Consider the following 24,510-nt stretch of genomic DNA (forward strand, 5'->3'; position numbering starts at 1 on the left):
AAACCTTTGCACTTTGCTCACTACGCAGGCGGCTCCATCCTGCTCTGTCCCACCAGTTTAGTGGATACTGCCTTCGCTCCCTGCTGGGAGATCTGTTCCAGCAGCGTCTGTGTGCCCATGCTCAGGGAACCCTGCAACCCCGTCAGTCCATTCATCCCTCCCTACAGCTTCCCACGAGTTCCCACCGCCCAGATGAGGAGATGCTTTCTTTGAGTTCATCTGTGTGAGTGCTTGAGCCTTGTGATGGTGGAAGGAGAGATCCACAGACGCGTGAAGTCCTCCTGTTCTTCTGTTTGCAGCACCACGATGGCCAGTAATGCCAGCCATGACTCGCAGGAACGGGGACAAGAGATAGTTCAGTCCTCTTAGTGTGGTCACCCCGGAGCTTTGCCTGTTGAGGACCGACCTTCGGAGGCACTGCATGATGAATGCAGCTGTGCTGAGCCCTGCTGCTCCATGCTGAGCCGTGACACCAAGCTCGGACCTGCAGCTGGACTTACCCCATGGCTCTGCTCCCAGGAGGAAATGCTGTCTTTTCTCTGTGATCATCCTTCAACTCCAAGAGTCTTCCATTGGAAAACTGACGAGGATCAAATGGGTTGAGAGCAACGGGCCCTCCTTTTCTGGCAGAGGATTCTTTGTTATATTTTTAAGTGCCAGGGCATGAAACTGTGAATCCCTCCTTCCTACACTCCTGTTTCCTGCAAACCACCCTCCAAGCCAACCAGATAGAGGATTGGCCATAACTGGAGTCCTGAATGGCTGCGTTACTGATCCCACGGAGGTAACTGCACGGACACCACATCCCTTGTCTATCCTATTGCTGTCTGCCTCATTCTGTGAGCCTCATGGCTCCTTCCTGCCCTTCCCCTGCCTCCCAACCTCCTACCAACCCATGTTCTTTCCCCCACGTCCTGTTCTGGAATCATGACCTGCCACGAGCTGAGCTCTGTGCTCACAGTGTAGCACCGCAGCCTCCTTGCTGCCATTCCCTGCTGCAGCCTCTTCATCTCAGGCATTGGAGAGAAATCTGAGCAGCAGTGCAGCAGTGCATGCCACATCTCTTGCTGAGGAAGCCATGAGCTTCATTAGGGCATGGCTGAGGAGAATAAGGGCTGGGGGAAGGTGGCATATGGGAAAGGTACCAGTGGGATCCTATAGCCACTCAGTGTCAGTCTGAGCACAGCAGGCTCAGCTGGGGATGCAGTTCTCTGCATGCAGGGTGTCTGCTTTGCTGTGGGGGGTGGATGTAGGGCAACATCCTGAGTCTGCTGGTCACAGGTTTGGGTTTTAGAGCTATTCTTGCCACTGAAGATCCCCAGGTTCTGTGCTTGGAGCTGCCTGTGCTCTGCCAGGGAGACACTCGTTGCATTTAATTAACATTTAATTTGCTGTAAGATTACATGAAAATGTGCAATAATAGAAACTCTCTGCAGGGCGGGAGGAGAAAGGGGACAGGCGTGCTACAGATTAGCTCAGTGCTGAAGTGTTCTGCATAGGGAAGGGAGAAACGCTGTGCTTCCCTCTGCAGTCTCAGGGATTGTTTGGCATCTGCTCAGCAGCAGGGCTCAGAGGGAGCTTCCAGAGTGAGTCTAGCAGCTGAGAAGTGCATGCCACGGCCCTCCCATGCTCAGGAGTGACCCACGAGGGGTGCTCTTAGGATGGGGGGAGCTCAGGCTCTGCCCTTCTAGGCACTGTCCAACCATCAGTCGGCATCTGTTTCTGAGGGGAGACGATGCCAGTCCAGTGCCGTGCATGTATGTTCCATCTCCCTCTTCCTTTGTGTTCCCTTCCTTTCCAAGCTCTCTCCATCCCAGTGATGCTGTTCTCATCAGTTGTGCTGGGAAGGAGTTGGCAGGGAGCTGAGGAGCCTATGTGGGAGCAAAGCACTGGAACTGCTCTGAAATTCAAAGGGAAAAGCAGTAAGGTCCTTTTCTGCATGGATAAACCTGCCATGGAAGAGGAAGCTTTAGCCTGCTTATGTAATGCTGAGTCTAAAGAAGCGGGCCGGGCTCCCCTGGCTCTGCAGCACAGCTCACATCACAGGTGCCTTGCTCCTTCCTGCCCTCCAACCCCTTCCTGCCCTACAGCATGGGCACCACCTTGTTCTGATGCAGCTGATTGCAGGTGTAGCTGCCCTCCTGCTCTGCTGAGGGCAGGCCCTTCCAGGACACCACCTAGTACACAGCCTTTCTGCTAGCTGGACCAGTAGAACAACTGGTTGGCATTGGGCGAGCCAGTATCTATGCTGTATCCATCCTTAGCATCCTCCTGGAGATGCTTCAGGGTCCCTCCCGCAGGTGAGGGACGAGGGATGCAGATCTGACATGGCACAGAGCCGCTGGGCTGTGTCATCTTTGGGATTTTGTTTTGTTAGCTCTGGCTAGAGTTATAATCCTCTTCTTTGGTTTTCCCCTGCTCACCCCCCTGCTCCCTCACATCGACCACAGGAACAGAGGGATGAGGACTCGCCTGGGCTGCCTGTCTCACAAATCAGACTCATATAATGATTTCACAGCTATTCTTCCGGACAAGCCCAACCGGGCTTTGAAGTGAGTATAGCTGCAGCATCCCCACCCCATCCCACTTCTGTCCTCCCCTCCCTGCCCACCACTCCTCTTGAACTGCCTTCCTTTTGTTGTATGCTGTAGGCTGCCCAGCCCCATCCACCCCATCCTTGGACACCTCCAGGGATGGGGGTAATATATCCCTCTGTCATAGCAAATCCAAGTCTGAGCAGTTGGCTTTGTCGAAGAGGTGAGCAGCAATTCCAGGTCACAGTCCTCCTTAGCTGAGTGTTATTAAACACTGCCTAAATGTCCTGTGTTAGTTTGCACAGCACTAAAGCAGATGCCTCAAACAATACGGAGTCCTGATTTAAGGCGAGTGGGATGGAATCCATCTGATCCCACGTCTGAGCTCACCTTCTCCTTGCAGTCAGGAGAGAGAAATAAACACTTCTGCAGGGGTGGGTTTCGTTTCACTTAACTTTTGACATTTACAATGTAAATGTCTACATCTGAACTTGTTCCCTGCTCTTTGCTTTGAGTCGGTAAGGAAAAATTGGTCCCTTTCTGGGTGTGATTCATCTGCCTTGCTTTACCTGTCTGCCTGAGGACGAGGTGAGGAGACCCATGAGAGTCCCTTGGCATCTCCCCACTGACTTTGCAGGGAGCCAGGGGGACTTGCACACTTGGAGACCTTTCCATTGTAGACCTCCAAAGTTTGGTGAGAAGAATTCCAGCCTTCCTTGGTGTGCTTGTCAAACAGCCATGGGTTGTCTGTAATCTGCCTCTTCTTTCTTCCAGAAGACTGTCAACAGAAGAAGCAACAAGATGGGCAGACTCTTTTGATGTCCTTTTGTCCCATAAATGTGAGTAGAGATCAACTTGTACCACCTTTTTTCCCCTAGGCACTGTGTGTAGCTAGGGCAAACTACGGTACACACACTGCATGGCACGGGAGTGGTCCCTTGTGTACCTCTTACCCTGAGGAAGTGGTAACAGTGATTCATGGGCCGGGCTTCATTGCCACCATTCATCAGCACTCCACTGCAGGGGTATTAATATTTTATCTTCACATTTGCAAAAGGTCATTGAGCAGGGGGTTATGGCACCATAGCGTCCCATTCTTTCCATTCATAGAATCGTTCAGGTTGGAAAAGGCCTTAAAGATCATCAGGCCCAACCCATTGCCACCGTGCCCACTGACCACGTCCCTTGCAGAATATTGTAATCCAGGCCTACAGAGCTGAAATTCTCAGAGCCATCTGGTGAATCTGACTGATTGCTACCATCAATTGCAGTAGGAAATCCAATGTGCAGTTAAATAACCTTGAACTCTGTGCTCCGTCGCAGTCCTTAGGAAGAAACCATGCATGGTAGCACTTGGCTGGCTCTAATTTATAGTTCCCAGTGCAAACCTGAAAGTTTCACATCAAGAAACATTATGCAAACATATAATCAGCGTGCCTCACTCCATTCAATAGATCAATCATATCAGTTCTGTTCAGAATGCGTTACCCTGCTTCACCGGCGCATTCATGCTGAGGAATTATAAACAAGGCAGGGAAGTTCACAGTATAGATTCATTAATTTGTTTCTATTTAAGAGTAAAACGAGTGAATTGAGGTTGGGAAGAAGTCAGTGTGGGCGGTGAACTGATTTACCGCCATAAGGAACGAGCTGACTTCCTTAGCGGGTCAGGATTTACATATTAAAGCATCAGGATAGAATTATATTATTATTTTGAATAATATGCAGTTTATTTTCTGGATTTTCGGCTGGGATGACAACAGTTTTGGCTGAGAATTAGGTGACAATTCTGAACAGGCTGGCTGTCCAAGGCAGAAAAAGTGATATGTAATTATAGCAGCAGTATCTCATTGAGATCATGGCTTGCAGGCAGTAGGAAACGATCGTGTATCTGGGTATGGCCAAGAGGGAACATTTCTTTAGTCCAAATCTGGAACACGAAGGGAAAAATACACAAAAGAGACAGAGGTGCCTGGAGAATGGGCAGTGAGAGAGGACAGGATGTTCACATTGATGTTACAGCTCTGTCTTTAAACTCAAACCCTTGTTCTTCCTTCAATAATGCTAAAGTTGTCCATTTTTCTCCTTTTTGGACAGAGGCTGCAACAAAAATGTGTTGGTTACAAAAGGCAGTGAAGTTGCCTTTTGTCTGTGTTTTGGAATTACACACACTGTTCCCTCTTCAGCTGAGTGCTGTGAATGCCAAATTGAGTTTCAGCCCAATTACTTCATCCAATAGCATTACAAGAATATCTGGTTCTATTAATCAATTAGCCTCATAAAGCGATCAATGAAACATCAGAATCTTCCCTGTCTCTATGATGGGAAGTAATTATGGTAGTTCTTTGGCACCTAGTGAAAAACATTTAGTTCCTGATAGGAACTCGTGCCTTATCTGACCAAAATTTCACAGTAAGAAAGCAACATCTACAGTAAAGCTGCCAGCTAATCTGCACTGAGTGCCAAGAGAAGTACAGAGCTGTATCAGCCTGGTTTCCCTGTGACTGCCCAGGTGAACAACATCAGCCAGCCACGAATTCCAATCTATGCTTCAGGGCATGGGCTGAGCACCAGCTGTGCCTGTGGAGGATTCCCCTGTGGCTTGCAGTGCTAGCAGGTGGGCTGCTGCTGCCTGCCACGTCTGTCACACCTCCTTCACTATATGGACATTTAGCATCTTTTGGAAGGAGGCTGTGACGCTGATTTCAGGGAGCTGAGTGGGGCTCCAGTGCCACACTGGGATACAGTGCCACATTAGGATACAGCACAGCCCAACTTCCTTGGCAGCCCCAGACAAATAGGTCAACGCAACAATACCTGACTTGCTCTTGCTAACGGGAGAAGAGAATCAGCTTGAAACCATAGGATCAGCCAGCCAACCCTCTTCATGCAGCGGGAGCCTTTTCCCAGCTCATTGCAAGAGACATCTCCCAGAGCAGTGTGCCCTTGGGTAAGGGCTTGTGAGCATGGCAGGCAGCAGGAAAAGGGAGCTCAAGCCTGGTTTACAGCAGGGGTTTGCAAAAGCAAGAGGAAGGATCATATATAGCATGTTCCCTTGGGTGCTCGGGGAGAAAAAGCAGTGGCTGCAACTTGCTAGGTTCTGGCATTCTTTTCCTATTCAGTGCTGGATTAGCAATGGCTCCCAGGGAACTGGAGCTCTGGGGTCTGCAGAGCGTGTGTGCATGATGTGAGTAACAGAGGAGAAATCCCCCCGCTGTACCCGTGCCCAGGAGGTGCAGTTCTGGTCAGCCAGATGGAGATTCCTTTTGACAGGCTGCCGCAGGGAGATGCACACAGTGGCATGTCTCATTCTGCATCCCTTGCGGGGCTGGACACATGGCTTCTCATTTGTCCAGGATCCAGCAGGACAGTCTGTCCTCAACCCTTACTCACTTATCAACGAAGCATCCGACACGGAAAACCTTGGCACTGAGTTTCCATTTTTATCTCACAGATTATTTTTTTTCTATAACGTTGTGAACTTGATGCTCTTCTGCCCAAATTTTATTGTCCTCCTCCTCCTGTTGTCTACACCTTGCTGCTCTTCCTACACAGCATAGGAATATCCCTTCTTACTCCCAGTTCTCTCTAAGCCAGAACAGCATCAGCATGAGGTAGTGACAGGCAACTAGCATTCATCAAAGCAACGCTAGGCAGCAGTGAGAGTGTACATATGCTATGCAGAGCATTGTGACCTTGTCCCTTCAGCCCTGTCTGGTAAGGAATTACCTACAACTCCAGTTTGGGCTGTTCAGTATGGAGAGGAGAAGGCTCTGGGGAGACCTGGGAGTGGCCTTTCAGTGTCTAAAGGGGCTGTGAGAAGGAAGGGGACAGACTCTTCAGCAGGGTCTGTGAGATAGGACAAGGAGAAATGGTTTCAAACTAAAAGAGGGGGGATTTAGGCTGGATATAAGGAAGAAGTTTATTACAACAAGAGCAGCGAGGCACTGGCACAGACTGCCCAGAGACCTGTGGGTGCCCCATCCTTGCAGACAGACAAGGTCAGGCTGGAAGGGCTCTGAGCACTGATGGGCAACCTGATCTAGCAGAGATCTATCCTGTGATAGTTCTAAAGATATTGAACCAGAAAATGGTTTGAGTTGGAAGAGACTTTTAAAGATCAACTTGTTCCAACCCCCTGCCATAGGAAGGGATATCTCTGCCTACATCAATTTGCCCAAAGTTCCATCCAACCTGGGATGGGACACCCACAGCTTCTCTGAGCAGCCTGTGCCTACCCACCTTCATGAAGGATTTAATACAGCTTATCATTCCTATGCTTTTTCCCCCATTCCCTTTGGAACTGTACTTCTCAGGTGCTCCATGTGTCTTCTAGCCTACTTCAAAAGGCTGACCCAACAGCAGATGTTCTCCAGTTCACATCACACAGCAACCCCATGCTTCTCAGTTGAAATGAGCTTTGAAATGCAAATTCATCAGGGATGCTTCCTTGGTAGCCTTCATGTACAGGAGATGAAAGCCAACAACCGTGTCAAATGCCGGCTCAGGTCCTCCTGCCCTTCCCATTAGTTTAGCCACTGTCCCATGACAAACCTGTTGGCAGTGATTTAGCACTGTGCAGTGATGCAGGCTTCCACCTCTGTGCCTGAACTTCCAGCTGGAGGTACAGGCAGGCAGAGGCCAAAGGGTTGATCTGCAGAGCAGAGTGGCCTCTGGCCCAGGACGACCTCTCCTCCATCCAAGCTCTCCTCAGCAAGGTCCTCTCAGGTCTGCCCTGATCGTTTCCAGCTCCCCAAGGGCTTTGGGGAGGAGATGACAGGAATGTATTAAAAAAAACCCATGGAGCTCAGCCAGATACTATTATTTATATATCCTCTGTCTAAACTTGCTTCAAAATAAAAAGGAGCTGATTGATGTGAGAGCATGTGGAGACCTCTTGGTCCCAGCTGCTGCTCTGCTCTCTGGGGCAGGGCTGAAGCCAAAGCCTTTCTCATCTCATCAATCACCACGTCCACTTGTTTGAGCAGATACTACGTTCTGCAGATATTATATTTGCCATGCACAGCTGCTATTTTTGGCAAGTGGTTCTCTCTCAGTGCTGGGGCTGTTGGAGAGGAAAGGGAAAGTTCAGGACAGCGAATCATAGCATCATAGACTGGCTGGAGGAGGAAGGGACCTCTAAGATCGTCCAGTTCTGACGCTTGCTGTGGGCAGGGTTGCCAAAGCACTTAATCAGGCACCAATCTGGCTGCCCAGGGCCCCATCCAACCTGCCCTTGGGCACCTGCAGGGATGGGGCGCCCGTAAATTCTCTGGGCAGAAGGCAAGTGAAAGGGAAGACAGAACTCTACAGGGACACACAGTGGAGATGGTGTTGTCGAAACAGCTTGTTTGGGTGCTGGAATGATTAACATTAAGCATCCTACAGTCTGATGATTTACCAAATGGCAAAATCTCAGGGAACTGCTGTTTTTCCCCATTCATGCTTAGTGAAATCTGTCAGTTCAGCTGTTAATGTCCTCTTCTTTTCCTCCTCTAAGGGCTCCTCTCTCCTTTGTTAAGTCCTCCACATAGGCACTATGAATGTTACAGGCATTAAATAGCAGAGTTTAGAATATCTGCGTATCTCTGGGTTTCAGGAACTGGAGCAGCTCAAAAACAGTCTTCTCTTGCTCCATGTCTACCTATTCATAGAGGTGCTTGGAGCAGCCAGGGGAAGCATGACTGACAGGTGCTAGCTTCCTAGAGGTGCCTTTGGACACTCCATTCTGCAGGCTTCTCAAGGGCTGACGTTGCCTTACTGCTTTGGTTTTGAACCCACAATTTGTGCTCAGCAGTGCCCTTGGATGAGAGTCCTCCTTTGCCCACAGCTGCAGCCCCAAACCTTTCTACAAGTGCGTTAATCACTGGGTGTGATACAGCTATTTCTCACCCTCCCAGGGCTGACAGGAAGAAGACAGTGTAGCTGAGGTGGAGACATTCCAGTTTCAGCTGCTGGGTGCTGTGCCACAGCAGCTCTTTGCAATGCAGAGTGCTGATGGAGCAGTTAGCATTGCCAAGCCTGTCAGTGAGGGATCTTCATAAAGCCTAAAGCAGAGAGTAATAGCCTGGAGCTTGGTCCTATCTGGCCATGCATCTTCTCTGCTGGTCCCTCTGAGGATCCAGGCAGTCAGATATCTCCCCTGCCTTGGGCTGTTGGCTGCTGTTTGACACTTGGAGCAGTTCGTTGGGTGAGGTGGAGCTCACCCTTGCAGCAATGCAGGAGGAGATCCAGGCTTGCAAACCCTGTCAGCCTTTGTCTGTCTCAGCCAATATCCACTCCCATCGTTCTTTCCCTGAGCCTGACCTTGCTGAGTGCTCTCCCGACTCCATCAGTATTTATAGATGCTTCCTTGGAAGCAGCCAAGGCTGACTGGGGAGGTTTCCAGTCATGAGCTACAACTATTCAGACCCTACTGGAAAAGTTAGAGACGTGTTACTGGGAAAAAAAACAGGAGCCAAATTTATCCTTCAGCTTAGCAAAAGAGAAAGGGTGTGTTTAAAGCCTTCACTTAGTTCTACTCTGCTCGTGCCATTCAGGGAAAGGAAATAAAAAACAATAGCTGTGTCCATAAATACACCCAGCTGGGGTTTAAGAGCACATTGATGCCTAATAAATCTCTCAACGTTTCTATTCTGCCCCAGCTGAGTCAGATTACATTACTGGAATGTCACAATTGCTGAGCATTAGCAAGTGATAAGAACACTTTTACTGCTGACTAGACGAGTAGTAATTACGCTGTGTCCTTTCCCTCTCTCCTTTATTGTAGCTGTAACAGTTGTGCTCTCCAAGATCCTTCCTCTGTGTGAGTGGGAACTAAAAATATGTCGTAAGGCAATAAAGCAAAGTGATGGAGAACGTCAGAGACGAGTCCATACGTGCTCTATTTTATTAAAGGATTTTCTTAGTGCCCCACTTTGTAACATCCCGTCATTAATGTGGACAAGGTGGTGTGGAAACAGGTTGCCTCATTCAAGCTTCAAGTGTGTCCAGAAAAAGGAGGGAGCTGTGTGAGGTCTGAAGCACAGTGTGATGGGGAGCAGCTGAGGAAATGGCATGGGGCAGTGCGGAGAAGAGCTCAGGAGAGACCTTGCTGTTCTCTACAGCTCCTAAAAGGAGGCTGTGGTGAGATGGGTCAGCCTCTGCTCCTGGTAACAGTGATAGGATGAGAGGTGATGGCATCAAGTTGTGCCAAGAGAAGTTTAGGTTGGGTGTGAGGAAAAACTTCTCAGAAGAACCCTGGAGGAGTTCAAGAACTGTGGAGATGTGGCACTGAGGAACGTGAGCTGGAGCAGTCACAGGTTGGACTAGATGATCTCAGTGGTCTTTCCAACCTTAATGATTCTATCGTTGTTTCAAATTTCAAAGGTTTGATATTTCAGTGCCAAAGAAAGCATTTTGCTATGTTGGCTGGCAAAAACTAAGTTTTCATTAATCACAGTGAATAATGCTTGGCTTCACATGGCATCACTCTAGATGATGGATAATGAGATCATGGACTGTGCTGTCACACAGCTATGAGAATGGCCTCGGTTGGGCAGGAGCAGATGGGGGGATGCTGTAGGATTGTTCCCAGCTTGCTTTCTCCTCCCGCTGTAACTCCCCTTGTATTCCTTGCAGATGGGCTGGCTGCCTTCCGTGCTTTCCTGAAGACTGAGTTCAGTGAGGAGAACCTGGAGTTTTGGCTGGCCTGCGAAGACTTCAAGAAGACCCGCTCAGCAGCCAAGCTGGCTGCCAAGGCACAACGCATCTTTGAGGAGTTCATTGACGTTCAGGCTCCCCGTGAGGTTGGTAGGCAGAGCTGCCCTTCAGCAGGGAATGGGTCCTGTCCCCCTGGTGGAACTGCAGGGCCTGGGGGATCTTCCTTCACCTGGAGGTGATGGGGAGGAGGGGGTAAAGAGGAGAAATCTTCCTGTTACAGGAAAGCCTCCTGCCTGCTCCGATGCCTCTGCTTGCAGTGACTCATCCCCTGGTGAGGGCAACTGATTTGATGATGCTAAATTAGTCATTGCCAATGAGTTTGCTGGCAATTGCAACTTACATTTCCTAACCTCACCAGCTTCCTAGGAGATCCTCCCCACCAACTTTACTACCGCTCCCCAGGCAGGCAGTTGGGCTCACTCCTCACAGGACATTGTGTCTAGAAGCATCCCACCAATGACTAACTTGTTGACTCTCCGGGGAAGAGTGTTTATCTGCTGACTAACTCCAAATTCAATTAGACCTCCTGAAAAGATGCGAGCAGGAGCTCAGAGCTGAACAAAAAGTGCAGTCACCACCTGAAGCCTGGCATTGTTCAGCACTCTTCAATGTACTGACAGGCTGATGCGGCTGTCAGATCCTGTGTCGTGATGTTGCTTTGTGGTACTGTATTCATAATGCAGTGCTTGCAGCACTGCTCTCCCACAGCAGTCTTCTTGCACGTGTGCTTGTCATCATACGGGTGCTGCAAGGGATCAGAGAATCACAGAATGGCTTTAAAGATCATCCAGTTCAAACCCCTGCCATGGGCTGGCTGCCCACCAGCTCAGGCTGCCGAGGGCCCATCCACAGCCTGGGGGATCTCCAGGGATGGGGCAGGGCTCGTCCTAAGAAGGTTCTCACAACCCCATCTGTGCACTGACAAGGCCATTGCAAGGCCACCGATGGCACCAGGTGGTGTGGACATCTCAGGGTGCAGTGCCTTCAGTGAGCATCTTCCTGCTGGGAGATTCACAGTTCTGCAGGGCTGTTTCTGGATTAGAAACGTGAGTGCAGGTTGGATGAGGTCCTTCCTAAAATCGAGTCCTTTTGTCATAATTCTGGCTTGCTAGTGACTCTCAATTGGCAGAGGGAGCTGATCTGTTCTGCTGCCATCAGGGTTACAGCAGGCAGCTTTACTTTTGAGACAGCTTTAAGTCTGGGCGCTCGTTAATAATGACGAATAACATCTTAGCAGCCAGGTTTTCAATACTAACCCTAAGAAATGCTGACGGCTTGCTAGCAAAAGAAAACAGGAAAGCTCTTGTTGTTGGCTTCACAAACACACTGCAGTCATAACATGAGGGCTGTTTATTTTTTAAAGTCCCATTTCAAGGCATTGTAATATCACGTTGTTATGGGAAAATTCAAACAATTTATTTTATAACAACATAGCTGAATAAGAGTATGCTGATAGATTAAACCCAGCTAAAAGTTCACTCTCCATCCTATTGGGCATGTGAGGAAAAAGAGGGAATAGAGAATTCTTGGGCAGCAGGAGATATGTACGTTAGACTGAGCAGGCATTTGTAGGATATTTGCTATGTAAACTCATTAAGAGACTGAATAAAAGCAACTTGAGGTCAGAAACACTTAGGTCAGTATGAATCTTCTTCAACTATTCCAAGTTTGGGGCAGGATTTGTAACTCTGGGTCACTAAGCCCACGGAGTTTGGGGGGCTGTTGAGACTTGTTCAAGAATAAGTGCTTGGTTGTTCTGCTTGGTTGCTCTGCTGCTGAGACAAAACATGCATTTTTTTAGCAGCACCCAAAACTCTTCTGTTGCTTTTCCCAGGTGAACATTGACTTCCAGACACGGGAGCTGACAAGAAGGAACATGCAGGAGCCCTCCCTTTCCTGCTTTGACCAAGCCCAGGGAAAAGTGCACAGCCTGATGGAAAAAGACTCATACCCCAGGTTCCTGAGATCCAAAATCTACACAGACCTGCTGTCTCAAACCCAGAGGAGGCTCAGCTAGAACAGCAACGGAGCCCGTGTGCTTCCCACAACTGCAACAACCCATCTCTAAGTGTTCCATGGGGTTAAAGGCAGTGGGAATGAGAGAGGAGGGAGGAAGGGAAGGGGAGTCTTCTGAAGTGTGACCCTGACATGGTGTCAAGACTTTTTGAGTTTCTGTGCTTTTTTTTGGTTAGCAGTAGCACCTTGCGGCTGTTACACACAATGCTATCCTCTCTGGTCGTGGGGACTGAGGCTGTGGGGAGGGAGACAGAAGACAAACAACGGCACATGAGTCGTGCTGCTTCCCAGGGTGGAAACCATCAGCAAACTCAGCACCCTTCCCGTTGTGCTTGCATACTCTGTGATACAACATCCACTCCGGACCCCTCGTATGCTTATCTTCATGGGATGGAGGCTGAGTGTTGTCTTCATGCTGCTGCCAAGGAGCAGAGTGTTTCTCACGAGGAAGGTTATCCCAAAAGCTCCTGCTAGACCCAGTCCTCTAAGGCAAATGATTGCTTTTCATTGCTATTATTTGTTTGTACTGTAGTTCAGCCTCAGGACTCCTGTCGCCGTTCAGGCTCCGTTGTGCTAGGCACCATACCAGAACCCAGCACAAAGAGCACCAGGGACATACATGGCCTTGGTGGCTTCTTCTACCAGCTTTTGGGAAAGGGTAGGAAGAAGGGATATCTCATCTGCCCCATACTGAGGTGTAAGAGAAGCACAAGACCCCTCTACCATGCCAGATATCATTTCTCATGGTAGTACTTGACCAAGCTCATGGCAGGGAGAGGTGACATGAAAACCACAATCTTATTTTTGCTTTTGACTGTTGTTGTTACCTACTGAATGTCCACTGTGGGCTCGATGCAATGCAAAGAAATCGTAAAGACGTAGATTCTGCTGCATGAAGCTTGCATACAAACAGTGAGCAGGACAGCCATGCGGGCTCAAAGTGGTGTGCAAGGTGTGTTTTGGCCCTGCTCCATGGCCCAGATAACAGCTGCAGGGGGCTCTGCAGATGTCAGTTGTGTAACCACACCTCTGCGCTGTGCAGAGATGCTGACTGCCTACATGGCTTTGCTTTCCCAGCTTATCAGCTGTCACATTCCTGCAGTGTTGTCTGGTGGGGAAGCAGATCGACAGCCTGTCTGTGGACTTAAGCCTGCAGACCAGAGGTCTGTTTTCTTGGTTTTATGAAGGTCTGGATGGTAACCTCATGCATCTTTCCCTTCTGTCATTTATCAGAGGCTGTAAAGCTCCATTCTAGTTTAGGGTGGTAGGTAGGTCTGATGCTTCAGATGATCAAGGTTTAAATGTAATGTGGTGTAAGCTGGGTAGACTAAATTCTGAAGCTATACATCATGCTTGGAGTTAGATGCACAGAGTCTGCTTGAATGCTAGTAGTCAACAGTATGTACAATAGGTAGTAAAGAGGTGTTGAGGGGTTTTGTAGGGACAGATAGGTGCAAATCATGATAGGGATGATTAGTGCCAGGTACCCTGAGTGTGGCAGGAGGAGGTGAGGTGAGCTGCCTGCCATTGCTTCTCCTAAAACTGGTACACCTCCGAGTGGGCTTGGCTGATGCTGACCTCTAGTGCCAGCCAGATTTTCAGCCAAATGCCCATTGCTGCCGTTGTCACAGACAGCCAGATGGGGAGGAACCAGCAGAACCGTAAGTTTCTGTCTAGGAATGAGGGCAAAAAAGCTCAGAAGTGAGGTCAGCGCCCAGGCTTGCTGGCAGAGCAGCATCTCTCTGCGTGCTCCTCCAGACTCGGGGCTGGCATCCTCACCAGCATGTGCCAGAAAGCTTCAAAGCTGCCCAAACCCTGTGAAACCCCAGCTGTTCTCCTTCTCCCATCCATCTGGGGAAGTGCTCTAAGCAGGCATTTTGTGATAGCCTTGCTGCAGCAAGTGATGGGATTTGTATCCCTGATGATGTAGGGAGTTTTTCCCCTTTACCTGGTGCCAGATAGCATCTCAAAAGGAAATGTCCCAGGGTGTACAGTGAAGCAAAGGTATTCTCTGAGGTGTTTGAGCCTGGCATGGTTATTTTTGCTGCTGCTCTTACAATTTGTCTCTCTTGCAGGAAAGCATCCTGGTTATTTAAAGTAAATTTCTTTCCTTCTTTTTAATAAGGAATTGGCACCAGCTGCTGCTTTTATGCCAAATGTCAGTCTGAAGTGAATTAAAATAGGCAACTTATATCTCTTCCTCTTAAACCAGGGGCTGATTAAGGAAATAGTGACAGAGCCAAAGCCTTGAAAAGCACTGAATGATGACTAAGCCTCACCGAGGACAAATATCCTATCTTTGATTTGTCTCCCACTGAAGTGAAAGGAATATTCATATCTCACAAACCCCCTTTTTCCTCTCCACAGGCACACACCTCCAAAAACTCGGTCCTGTTTCAAGTCATGTCAGAGTGCCATCACATGAAAGGAAGGGGAAAAAAAACAGTGCCAGTCAAGTCAGCTCTGTTGACTCTGCTTGTGCTGGTGTGTATGCAGGCAGCCCTCAAGTCCTTTGGCAGCAAAGGAAGGAAGAGTTTACAAATGGCCTTTCCTCACTTTATAGACTGCAGACCCAAAATCCAGGTGGGGATGCAGAAACCCAGATCTGCTCCAATTTCCTTTCTCCTGCTGTGGCTGCCAGCCAGGCTGGGGATTACTTCCATCCATTTTACGTGTCAGTGCTCTGATGGGTCCCTGCTCTCCACGCTGCGAGACCGTGAAGGGCAAAGTCCCATGAGTTAAGCACAGGAGGGAAATGGGGGTGTAGGTGGGTGAGAGTGCATGTCAATTTGCGTCTGTGTTACCTCGTGTCTCCTTTTAGAGAAGCTTTTCTGAGACATAAATCTGCATGATAAAATTGGAGAATTAGGCATAAACAACAGACAGTGAGATTTTAGTGGTGTTGTGTTTTCCTCTTGTGTAGGTTTGACTAGTAATAGGAGATGTAAACTCTGCTAGGCTTCCAATTACCCATAAGAGCACCTGTATCAAACTGAACTGAATGTTCACCGATAGACACAAAACCAAAATGTTTACAGCATTCAGAGCAATAGCAAAGCATACCTCATGCCAGCCCTGGAGTGCCTCTCGCTCGTCACTGCGACTCTCCCCTGTGGGCCTCCAGCTTCTCCCCCGAGCCCCTCTCTGGTTCTCAGTCCTGCCCTGTGGCCATCCCTCCTCTTCCTCATCCTTACCTGAAGCACTCCTGTCCATGCCCTTCCCCTCCACCAGCACAAGCCTGGGTCACACTGCCTCTTGTTTGCATACCCTCTGTACCCGTGTCCATTTTTCCTTTCCTTCACTGGATGCTTGTCTTGCCTACACACCTACAGAGCTCCGAGTAGCTGTTCCTTGTGCATTATATAAGAAGAAAATGCTCCCCATCATTTACGCATCATCTTTCATCCCTGGGGCTGCTGCAGTTTTCTCATGTCTCAGTGCGGTGTATCTCTGGCATCGAAGCATTTTGATCCTAGAGTTGGAACGAACCCACGTGTTGCTGCTAGACCAGAAAGCTTTTCCCATCTGTGCAACCCCTGGGCTTTTCTCATCCCTGTGCCATGCTGTGTGCCCACTCGTGCTCCACGTGCTGCTGGGTGAGACGGAGCTGGGCTGCACTTGGTGCTCGCTGCTGGGCTGCTCCAGCACGGCTGCAGCTGTTTCCTCTGAGCTTCCTGATTAAACAAAACAGAGTGTAAATAAAGGTGTATTTGCTCAGTGAACTCGGTTGTTCTGCTCTGTGCTTCCTTTTGGCTTTACTGGAAGGATGCTTCTCTGGTTTGATGCTCCAGTAAATTCAGTGGGAGTTCAGGGAAATGAGTGGATGGGAGGGAGGTGGCAGAAGGGATGAACTTAATGCAGAAAAAACAGAGCTTTGCTGGCAAAAGGGCACAGGAAACCAGGCAGTGCCTGCTTATGGAGCACCTGGTGCCTCCTGCAGTCCAATGCTGATACTGAACCTGCAGCACAGCAGATCTGGAGACGATCAGCTTTGCACTCAGAGTGCAGTCAGTAGTGCTGCCCTGGAAGAAATGTTTTTATGCTTCTCTACCAGTGCCCAGCTGAAAAGTAATGGCGGGATGGAGGCATTTTGTGTTGTTTATGCAGCCCTCTTTGGGATGCTGGTAATTAAAGTGCTCTCCCAGGGGTGGATCCCTTTCTCTTAATTACCACGACTGAAGCATATCTTCCCATCTCTCTACAAGAAAAACCCATCAGACACTCAGAGTTCAGACTTCTCCTTAAGTTCCATCTTCTTTGGGATGACAGCCTCAAGGACCTGACCCCATCACCAAGCAAGGAGTGGTGTAAGGTGTGTGCTCCTCAGGAGGCATCACTGCGTGTGGCTCAGAGGAGATGTGGAGGGGAATTAATGTATGGGGTGACTTCAGAATAGGGCAGAAAAACTCTTTTCAGGTACAACGAAAAGAGCAATGTTTTTATTTTAATAAGTCCTGATGCTGTAACTGTCTCCTCTGTGTCTGGGAGCTGTGGTGCCACTGGGTGATGGAGCTGCTCGGGCAGGACATGGGGGTTCAGTCTGATTCCTTCCCTATGGGGAACATGTGGGCTTGGGTTCAGTTGGGCCTTCCCTATCTATCAATTGCTTATTAGCTTCTAGGGTCACCTCCCTCATTAGCTGGAGGAACTCCTCACCCCATCAGCTGTCTGAACAGACCACATCCCCCTGAGCCACATCACTGCACTGTGATGCATTGTTCACCTTTACTGTATAGACATCATGAGGATGTGAAATAAACAGCCTGAGAACTACCTACCTTGTTGTGCCTGTGTGTCTGGAAAAGCTGTCAGGTCGGATGAATCCTGCTGTCCTACAGGTCACGCTGCCTTATGGCCGTTGGGAAGGAATGCAGAAGCATGGAGTCATTCAGGTTGGAGAAGACCTTGGGGGATCCTTGGGGATCCCCCACCCCATGCCCCTCATTGACCACGTCCCTCAGTGCCACATCTCCATGGTTCTGTGACACCTCGAGGGACGGTGACCCCTCCACTCCATGGGCAGCTGTGCCATTCCATCACTGCTCTTTGAGAGAAGAAATGTTTCCTGATATCCCTCCCTGCCCACAGGTGAGTGTTAGTTACATGGCCCATGCAGGGCTGCAGCCTCATGCAAAAAGAAAGCCTCAGCAAGCTTGTTTTTCTACAGGAATTGCTGCAGTGCAATTTATCACCCCCTCTGTTCTCTTCCTATCCCCACTTTGTTGACCCTAATGATCTTCTTTTATTGTTTTCTCCTTTCATCTGCAGCTCCTTTCCCTCTAAGCCTCTCCCTGAGCCAAACTGATTTGCATGCATCCAAGGGGAGAATCTGCCATTAGTGCCGCTCTGTCTCTGCTCTCCGTTAGGATATATTTAGCTGCTGCCTTTGTTGGTTTTTTTTTCTTTTTTTTTTTTTCCCTTGCTGTTCACTGTCTTTACAGAGCAGGTGCTGGGATCGGAAAGGGAAGATTAAAAATACCTGCTGTCAGATACCTCTCCCTACACAGCTGTGCTTGCGTGCTGCACAAAGCGAGTGCAGGGGCAGAGTGGGTAACAGCTGCCCCTTGAAAACCCCATTTGTAATTCTAATTTTTAATGATTTTTTTTTCTGTCTTTCAGACATCCCTTTCCAAGCTGCTATGAATTTCCAGAGCAATGATTCCCTCCAATGCTGTGTGTGAGGACAGAGTGCTTTTTTTTTTTGGCTGGTAATCCATCCAACACCCCTCCGTGCAGACACAGCCCTCGGGGCACGGCCTTCAGATATTAACCATAACGACTGCTGCTACTCCCAGTCCGTTGGAAAGGAGTCAGGTGAATCAGCATCACCCTCCTGTGATGACTGGGACAGGCTGGTGCCATGCAAGCCCCACAAGAGGAAGAGAACATTTATAAAACCTCAGGAGGAGGGAAACCATAGAACCATCAGGGTTGGAAAAGATATCCAAGATTACCAAGTTCAGCCTTCAGCCTGACCTATGGAGACCCACAATTGTGCACACATGCATAAGCTCTTCCTCCCCTTCTCCCCTTACCTCCCATCCTTTTCTGTACCCTTCCCATTCCACCAAGCCACATGACTTTGCATTTCCTCCTCTGCTTCATCCCTCAGCTCCTTCCCTTCTGCTCCCATTCTCCACGCCCAACATCTGTTCCCTATTTACCGTGGCTCCTCTTCCTTCTTCCACGTCTCTTCCAGCAAAAATACCTATAGGGAAATAGCAACGGGGAGGTTCTTATCAGCAGGGCTGGATGCTGGGACCTTGCTGGTGATGTGAGGGGCCATGCTGGTTCCACGGGTGGTGGGCTTCGTGCTGCCAGTTTTGCAGCATGATGATGGGAAAGCAGCCCAGCCCCGGGCATTGCAACACAGCTGGGTTTTTGTGTTCCAAAACAAGGGCTGATAACACAGAGCTGGACAAGGACTGCAGGAGGCTGCTAGGCTAAATGAGACAGGAAGCACATAATTAAATTAGATATTGAACAGAATGAAGACATCTGAGTACACACACGTAGTTGGGCTCAGAAGTTATTGCATAACCCTAATGAGGACCTGTGCATTAGAAAATGTAGCACGGACCATCTCCCACGCTGGAGCTCATCCACTGAAGGGGAAAGTTCAAAACCTGCCCCGAGGCAGCAGGGCAGGGGCTCAGGTATAATTTTCCATGGCTTTGTGCATCTTCTGGCTGAGCAGCCTTGCTGCCCAAGAAGATGCAGCCTCCGGCTGGCTCTTGATTTTAGGTTTAGGTTGGATTTCGGGAAGAATTTCTTCCTGGAAAGGGTGGCCAAGCCTTGGAGCAGGCTGCCCAGGGAAGAGGGGGAGTCCCCCATCCCTGGGGTATTGAAGAGATGTGTAGATGAGATACTAATGGACAAGGGCTAGTGGTGGGCCTCTATAGGTCAGGCTGAAGGTTGGACTTGGTAATCTTGGATATTTTTTCCAACCCTGATGGTTCTATGATTTCCCTCCTGCTGAGGTTTTATAAAGGTTCTCTTCCTCCTGTGGGGCTTGAAAAGCCCAGGCTCCCATTGCAGCCTTTTCCTAACATCTGACTTCCATCAGCCTTCTCTCACCTGAGCATTCAAAAGATGCTACAGAGGGGACAAGGTATGCCTACACCTTATTTCTATGGGGAAAAGCAGTGGGGAGGAAGGGGCTGGAGCAAAGTGACGGCTGGAACATCAGGGCCAGTGATCATAGAACCACAGAACATCCTGAGTTGGAAAGGAAACAAGGATCATAAAATGGTTTAGATTGGAAGGAACCCTAAAGATCATCTAATTCCAAGTCTGCTGCCATGGCCAGATTTTCTCCTTTGAGCTCTGGCCATTACTATGTTGGATTGATGCTGGCAATGGGGCAGCAAGGCAGGAGGCAGCTTGAATTCATGAAAGATGCCTCTGCTGGCTGCTGAGTTGGTGCTAATGGGAGAAGCGTGGAGGAAGGACAGGATGAGGAGTATCCATTCAGTTCCCATCTTCTTGCCTGTTTCTGTGTCTTAGTTTCAGTAGAGTTTCAGCTCTACTTTTTCCATCTTCAGTTCCCATTGGGATGCCCCTTTACCAGGTGTTTCCCCACGCTACGTTCGGTCTTTCATCAGTGCTCTTCCCCTCCCCTTCTCCCAGACAATCTGCGATGAAGAGACACGGGCAGACATCAGCCCTCATTTAACCAGCCTTGAACTTGGCCGTGATGCTCTTTGAGTAGTGCCAAAATGCCGGAAAGCTCTGCTCTGCACAGCAGCGTGGTGCCGGGGGGCTACCATGGGGTCAGCAAGGTGTGCTGATCCCTGTGTCCCTGCTGCAGTGATGCCACCACTCCAGCCTTCACCGTGCGGTGATGAGGGTTTGGAGTCATCAGCCAGTGGGATGGTGCTGACTAATTGCTTGTCCCCTTCACCGTCCCCGCGGTTACTCAGCAGCCTGCACACGTCGGTGGACGCAAGCCTGTTTTTTCCACTTATCGAGGAAGCAGTGCTGACTGTGAAGCTCAAGGACGAGCCTCCCTCCCCCTCCCTTTGCACCTACCCAAGCGGTTATCATCTCTGCTGGTGCCGAGCAGCTGTTGGTTGGCTGGAGGCTGGAGTGGAGCCGGGTACCCTCCCAGCCCTCCCGCCCCATATAAGCACAGCTCCTCAACGCTATTCCAGCCAGCAGCACGCAACGCAGAAGTACAGGTGGTGCTCAGAGGATTCAGTGAGTTGCTGGATGCCTCGGTGCCCAGCTCTCAGCATGTGCCGACGATTGGCTGCGCTTCCTATCGTTTGCCTGGAGAGGTAAGGGGCTTTGCCACGCCGCAGCGCTGGGAAGCAGAGGGCTAGCTGGAAAAGATGCTCCTGACGTTGGATCAGCCTCTGCTGATGTCTTGATAGAAATCAGGGTGCAGATTGCACTGAACTCACAGCTAGGGACGGCTGCAGGATTTGCTGTGGTTCCCAGGGAGGGATGTAGAGCTAAAACACATAGGCTGCCCCACACCTTGCCGTGTGCACATACGATGTTTGTTCTGCCGTCTCCATCTCAGCACAGGTAGGCAGCAGCACTGCTTTAATCGAGGCGCTCACAGCACTCGGTGACATCCTGCCAAACATGGCTACGAAGCCATGCAATGCTGGTGCCCTGACATTTAAGCACTTATTTTTGCACGGGCGCTCTGGGATGCCAGCAGGAGCTGCAGGACACAAATAGCAGCAGGGCTGCGCGCTGCCAGAGGACCCAAGGGAGAGGAGTGGATTTAGCAGCAGCTCCTGCCCTGTTGCTGCAGGACACCCGGTGGGGACTCATCTGGCTCTGAGTTGGCACAGCTGCCCTTGTGCTGTCCAAGTCCCCGAGGCATGGGGTAGGTGACAGCGGCAGCTCTGTGGCACCCCCAAAAAGCAGGGGAGCAGCTGTGACAGCACAGCATGGAGATGCTCCCTCTCTGCTGAGCAGAAGGCGAGTGCTGTGATTTTTCCAGCTCGCTGCGGAGCACGGTTGCCAGGGAGCAGAAAAAGCCATTAGGGGACTGCTTGTTGTATGCAGCAGAAAGCAAGAAAGGAGGAGAGAGAGCTACCCCTGCAAACATGGGATTGCAAACAGGGATGATGGTGGCGGTCCCCACATTCCAACCTCTCCACTTCCTCCCTTCCAGAGCCAAGGAACTCAAGACCCGCTTGGGGATCCTGCTGCATAAACCGGAGCTGAGACACGGCAGCGGGGCAGCAGGCAAGCTGCAGCTGGGCTCCAGGCGGAGGTAAGCTGAGGCTGCAGGTCCCCTTGGACTGGGCTGTCCCTGGGGATGCTCTGCTTGGCGGGGAGGATGCGGTTCTGCTCGTCCTGGCGGTCCCGCCCCACTGCCTGCCACGTCCCAGCTCCACCAGTTATAAAGTCGGGTTGGAGAGGGATGCACCGGCATTAGGCAGAGTGGGGGCTTTGCATCAAGTTGGAAAGCCAGAAGGCTCCCACAGGTGCTGGTACCTCAAACCCGTGCCTGAGGCCCCCAGGGAATGCATACAGCATTAAAAACAAAATACTGAACCTTGTGGCTGTTGGCCAGGCACCTGCATGCAGAGGGGGCTCTGCTGGGCTGCTACTGGGGAAAAGGGCTCTGCTGAGCATCCTCTAGAGGAGACTGCCCAGCCAAAGCTGCACAATGGAGCTGAGGTCTGGTGAGCCATCGGGGAATGTAAAAGAAAGAGGAAAAGAGAAAGGAAAGAGGGCTCACAGGTAAAGGATACTGGGGTCTCACTGTGGCTTTCTGCTGGTGCTGCTGCTTCTCTTCTTGTGCTGTCTCATCGTGAACTGCTTTAATGAAGTGCTCCCATCTTTTGCTGGCAAGATGGCAAGCCTCATGTCCTGTTGTTTTTTGTTTTTTGTTTTTTTTTGCAGAGACTCCTCACGAGAAGTGCTTGAGTGGAGGGAATCCTTTGACCAGCTCCTCAAGAGTAAAAGTGAGTCGGATTTTGTTTTTTCCTCTTTATAAGAGCATGTAGGATGTATCCTGGAGCCAGATCTCCTCCTCAGTTAGCTGCTGTAGAAACTCGGAAGATGCCCCCATGCTCAGCGTGCAGCCAGGTCCCTGTGGCTTTACCCTTCCCTTCTGGCTGGATGTTTTTGGGGGGCAGAAGTGCTGTCTCACAGCTTTGTGGGCCAGGAGCATTGCCGCAGGCATGCTGAGAGGTGGCATGTACCTTTCCATTACATTCTCTGGGCTCATGTCTGCTGCCCATGTAATTGCTTTCACACAGGATTTTATTGCTTTGGAAAACATTGCTGTCCTCTGTCTGCCCATCCTATACCTCTCCTATGGCTCTTACATGGAGAGAAGGCGTTCAACTGCTGTGCTGAGATGCACACCTCCATTTTCCTCTCCAAAATTCACGGCAGTTTATATGGTTCATGTAAGGCGTTGTACCCGTAGGGCCAGCAAGGAGACCAAATATGAACACAAAAGTATTTGTCTGCTTGAATTTATTCCATGGCAACAGACAGTCCTTCCACAGTGCTAGTCTAGGGCCAGGCATCTTTTTCCAGCCTTCGTCATGTGCTGTGAAGGTTAGCGAACATCTCCAGCTTTGTTACTTATTGTTACTCAATAAATACATTCCCCCAAGCCTGGTTCCCTGCTGCAGGCACTTCTCCCATACTCCTCAGCATTTCATTCCCCTAAATCCCAGCTGAGAAATAAAAATAAAGCCATCTCTCCTTGATTCCCGCAGGCATACTCATATCTCAGCAGATTTTCCCTTCATAGAATTAGCTCTTTTCCGAAGCTGTAAAGAAACCACTCTAAAGACTCATTACAGAAAGGTCAGATAAATAAAACTGGAGGATTATTTGTCTGTGGGAAAGGATTTTATTGGAGCCTTAAGGCCAATTAGCAGAGGTTCAGAGGCTGGAGTTTGTCCAGAGGGAAAGGAAATCCACAGATGCTGTGGTATGGTCTCCCAGGGAGATGGTGGGCAATACCACATCCAGCAGCCCCATCACCTCCCAGTGATGGGGTCCTGATGTCTTCTTCCCCTCCAACCCCACTCATTGCCTGTCCCTCTGTTGCAGATGGGGTGACTGCCTTCCACACCTTCCTGAAGACTGAGTTTAGCGAGGAGAACCTGGACTTCTGGCTGGCCTGTGAGGACTTCAAGAAGACCCGCTCCAAAACCAAGCTGGCCTCCAAAGCCAACAGGATCTTCGAGGAGTTTGTCCAAAGCGAGGCACCCAGAGAGGTGAGAGCTGACCCTGCCTCTGCTGTGTGGCACTGGATGGGAAGGGGAAGGGATAAAACATACTAAAATATCCGATGGGTTTTGGTAGATGCTGTTTCAGCTCAGTGGGAAGGTTTGGCCCCATTCACCTGAGCTTTCCAATCTCGTGTTGTGACCCAAAATGAAGGGGTGTAAAAGCCTGCGAGTTTCATACGAGGAAAAGTTTCTTCTCAGAAGGAATGGTGAAGCATTGGCACAGGCTGCCCAGAGAGGTGGTGGAGTCACCATCCCTGGAGGTGTCCAAGGGAAGGGTAGATGTTACACTGAGTGACATGGTCTGAGCAGTCAGAGGCACAAGTTGATGGTGGGTCTTGATGATCATAGAGGTCTTTCCAACCGTAATGATTCTACAACCCTGTGTCTTCATCCTCATTAGGAGAAGCCTGCTCCTCTCCCCACACTGGCCAGCACTAAGCTAACATTTATGGGCACTCCTTCCTCACAGGTTAACATTGACCACGAAACCAGGGAGATCACCAGGAAGAACCTCACAGGAGCCACCTCCGCTTGCTTCAACGAGGCTCAGGCAAAGACCCGCACCCTGATGGAGAAGGACTCCTACCCCCGCTTCCTGAAGTCAGCCTCCTACCAGGACATGACCAAGCAGGCTGCCAGCCGCAGCATCAACAAGCGCTTGCACACCTGACCCATGCCCAGCACCAAACCCGCTCCGGATGGGCACCGAGGGCCTGGTGGTGGAGTTTTGGCTGAAATCCCAGCCTTCCAGCAGGACGCCCAGGACCTTCAGTGCTCCCACTGAGTCTGCCCTACGGAGAGGCCTTCCCACCCCACTGCCGGTGGTCCCGTTGTAGGGCTGCACAGGATTGAAGCCATCCATGTTTCAGCAAGAAGAGCGGTGGGCCAGGGAGCAGCATGGCCTTAGCAGTGACTTTTCTATCCTTTCCTTAAGCTTTGTGGCCTGCAGGCTGCACCTGAACTTAGGTCACAGGCATTTTTGTTATTGTTATTATTTATTTTGTGGCTATTGTTATGATATATTTATGAGAAGAGCA

General features: G+C 50.0%; 2 protein-coding genes across 2 annotated transcripts; both read left to right on the plus strand.

Moving 5' to 3' along the window:
* Positions 1-758: 758 nt before the first annotated feature.
* LOC306946211 (regulator of G-protein signaling 8) lies at positions 759-12,252 on the plus strand (the record flags this gene model as incomplete). The annotated part of the gene is made up of 5 exons (XM_079535184.1): positions 759-784; positions 2,451-2,552; positions 3,309-3,373; positions 10,155-10,321; positions 12,070-12,252. 5 exons carry the CDS (start codon positions 759-761, stop codon positions 12,250-12,252), a joined length of 543 nt encoding a protein of 180 aa, XP_079391310.1.
* Positions 12,253-20,123: 7,871 nt separating this feature from the next.
* LOC306946753 (regulator of G-protein signaling 16-like) lies at positions 20,124-24,143 on the plus strand (the record flags this gene model as incomplete). The annotated part of the gene is made up of 5 exons (XM_079535856.1): positions 20,124-20,530; positions 21,385-21,486; positions 22,122-22,183; positions 23,292-23,458; positions 23,943-24,143. 5 exons carry the CDS (start codon positions 20,124-20,126, stop codon positions 24,141-24,143), a joined length of 939 nt encoding a protein of 312 aa, XP_079391982.1.
* Positions 24,144-24,510: the final 367 nt, after the last annotated feature.

This window comes from Tetrao urogallus (genome assembly GCF_951394365.1).
Source record: "Tetrao urogallus genome assembly, chromosome: 5".
Taxonomy (NCBI): domain Eukaryota; kingdom Metazoa; phylum Chordata; class Aves; order Galliformes; family Phasianidae; genus Tetrao; species Tetrao urogallus.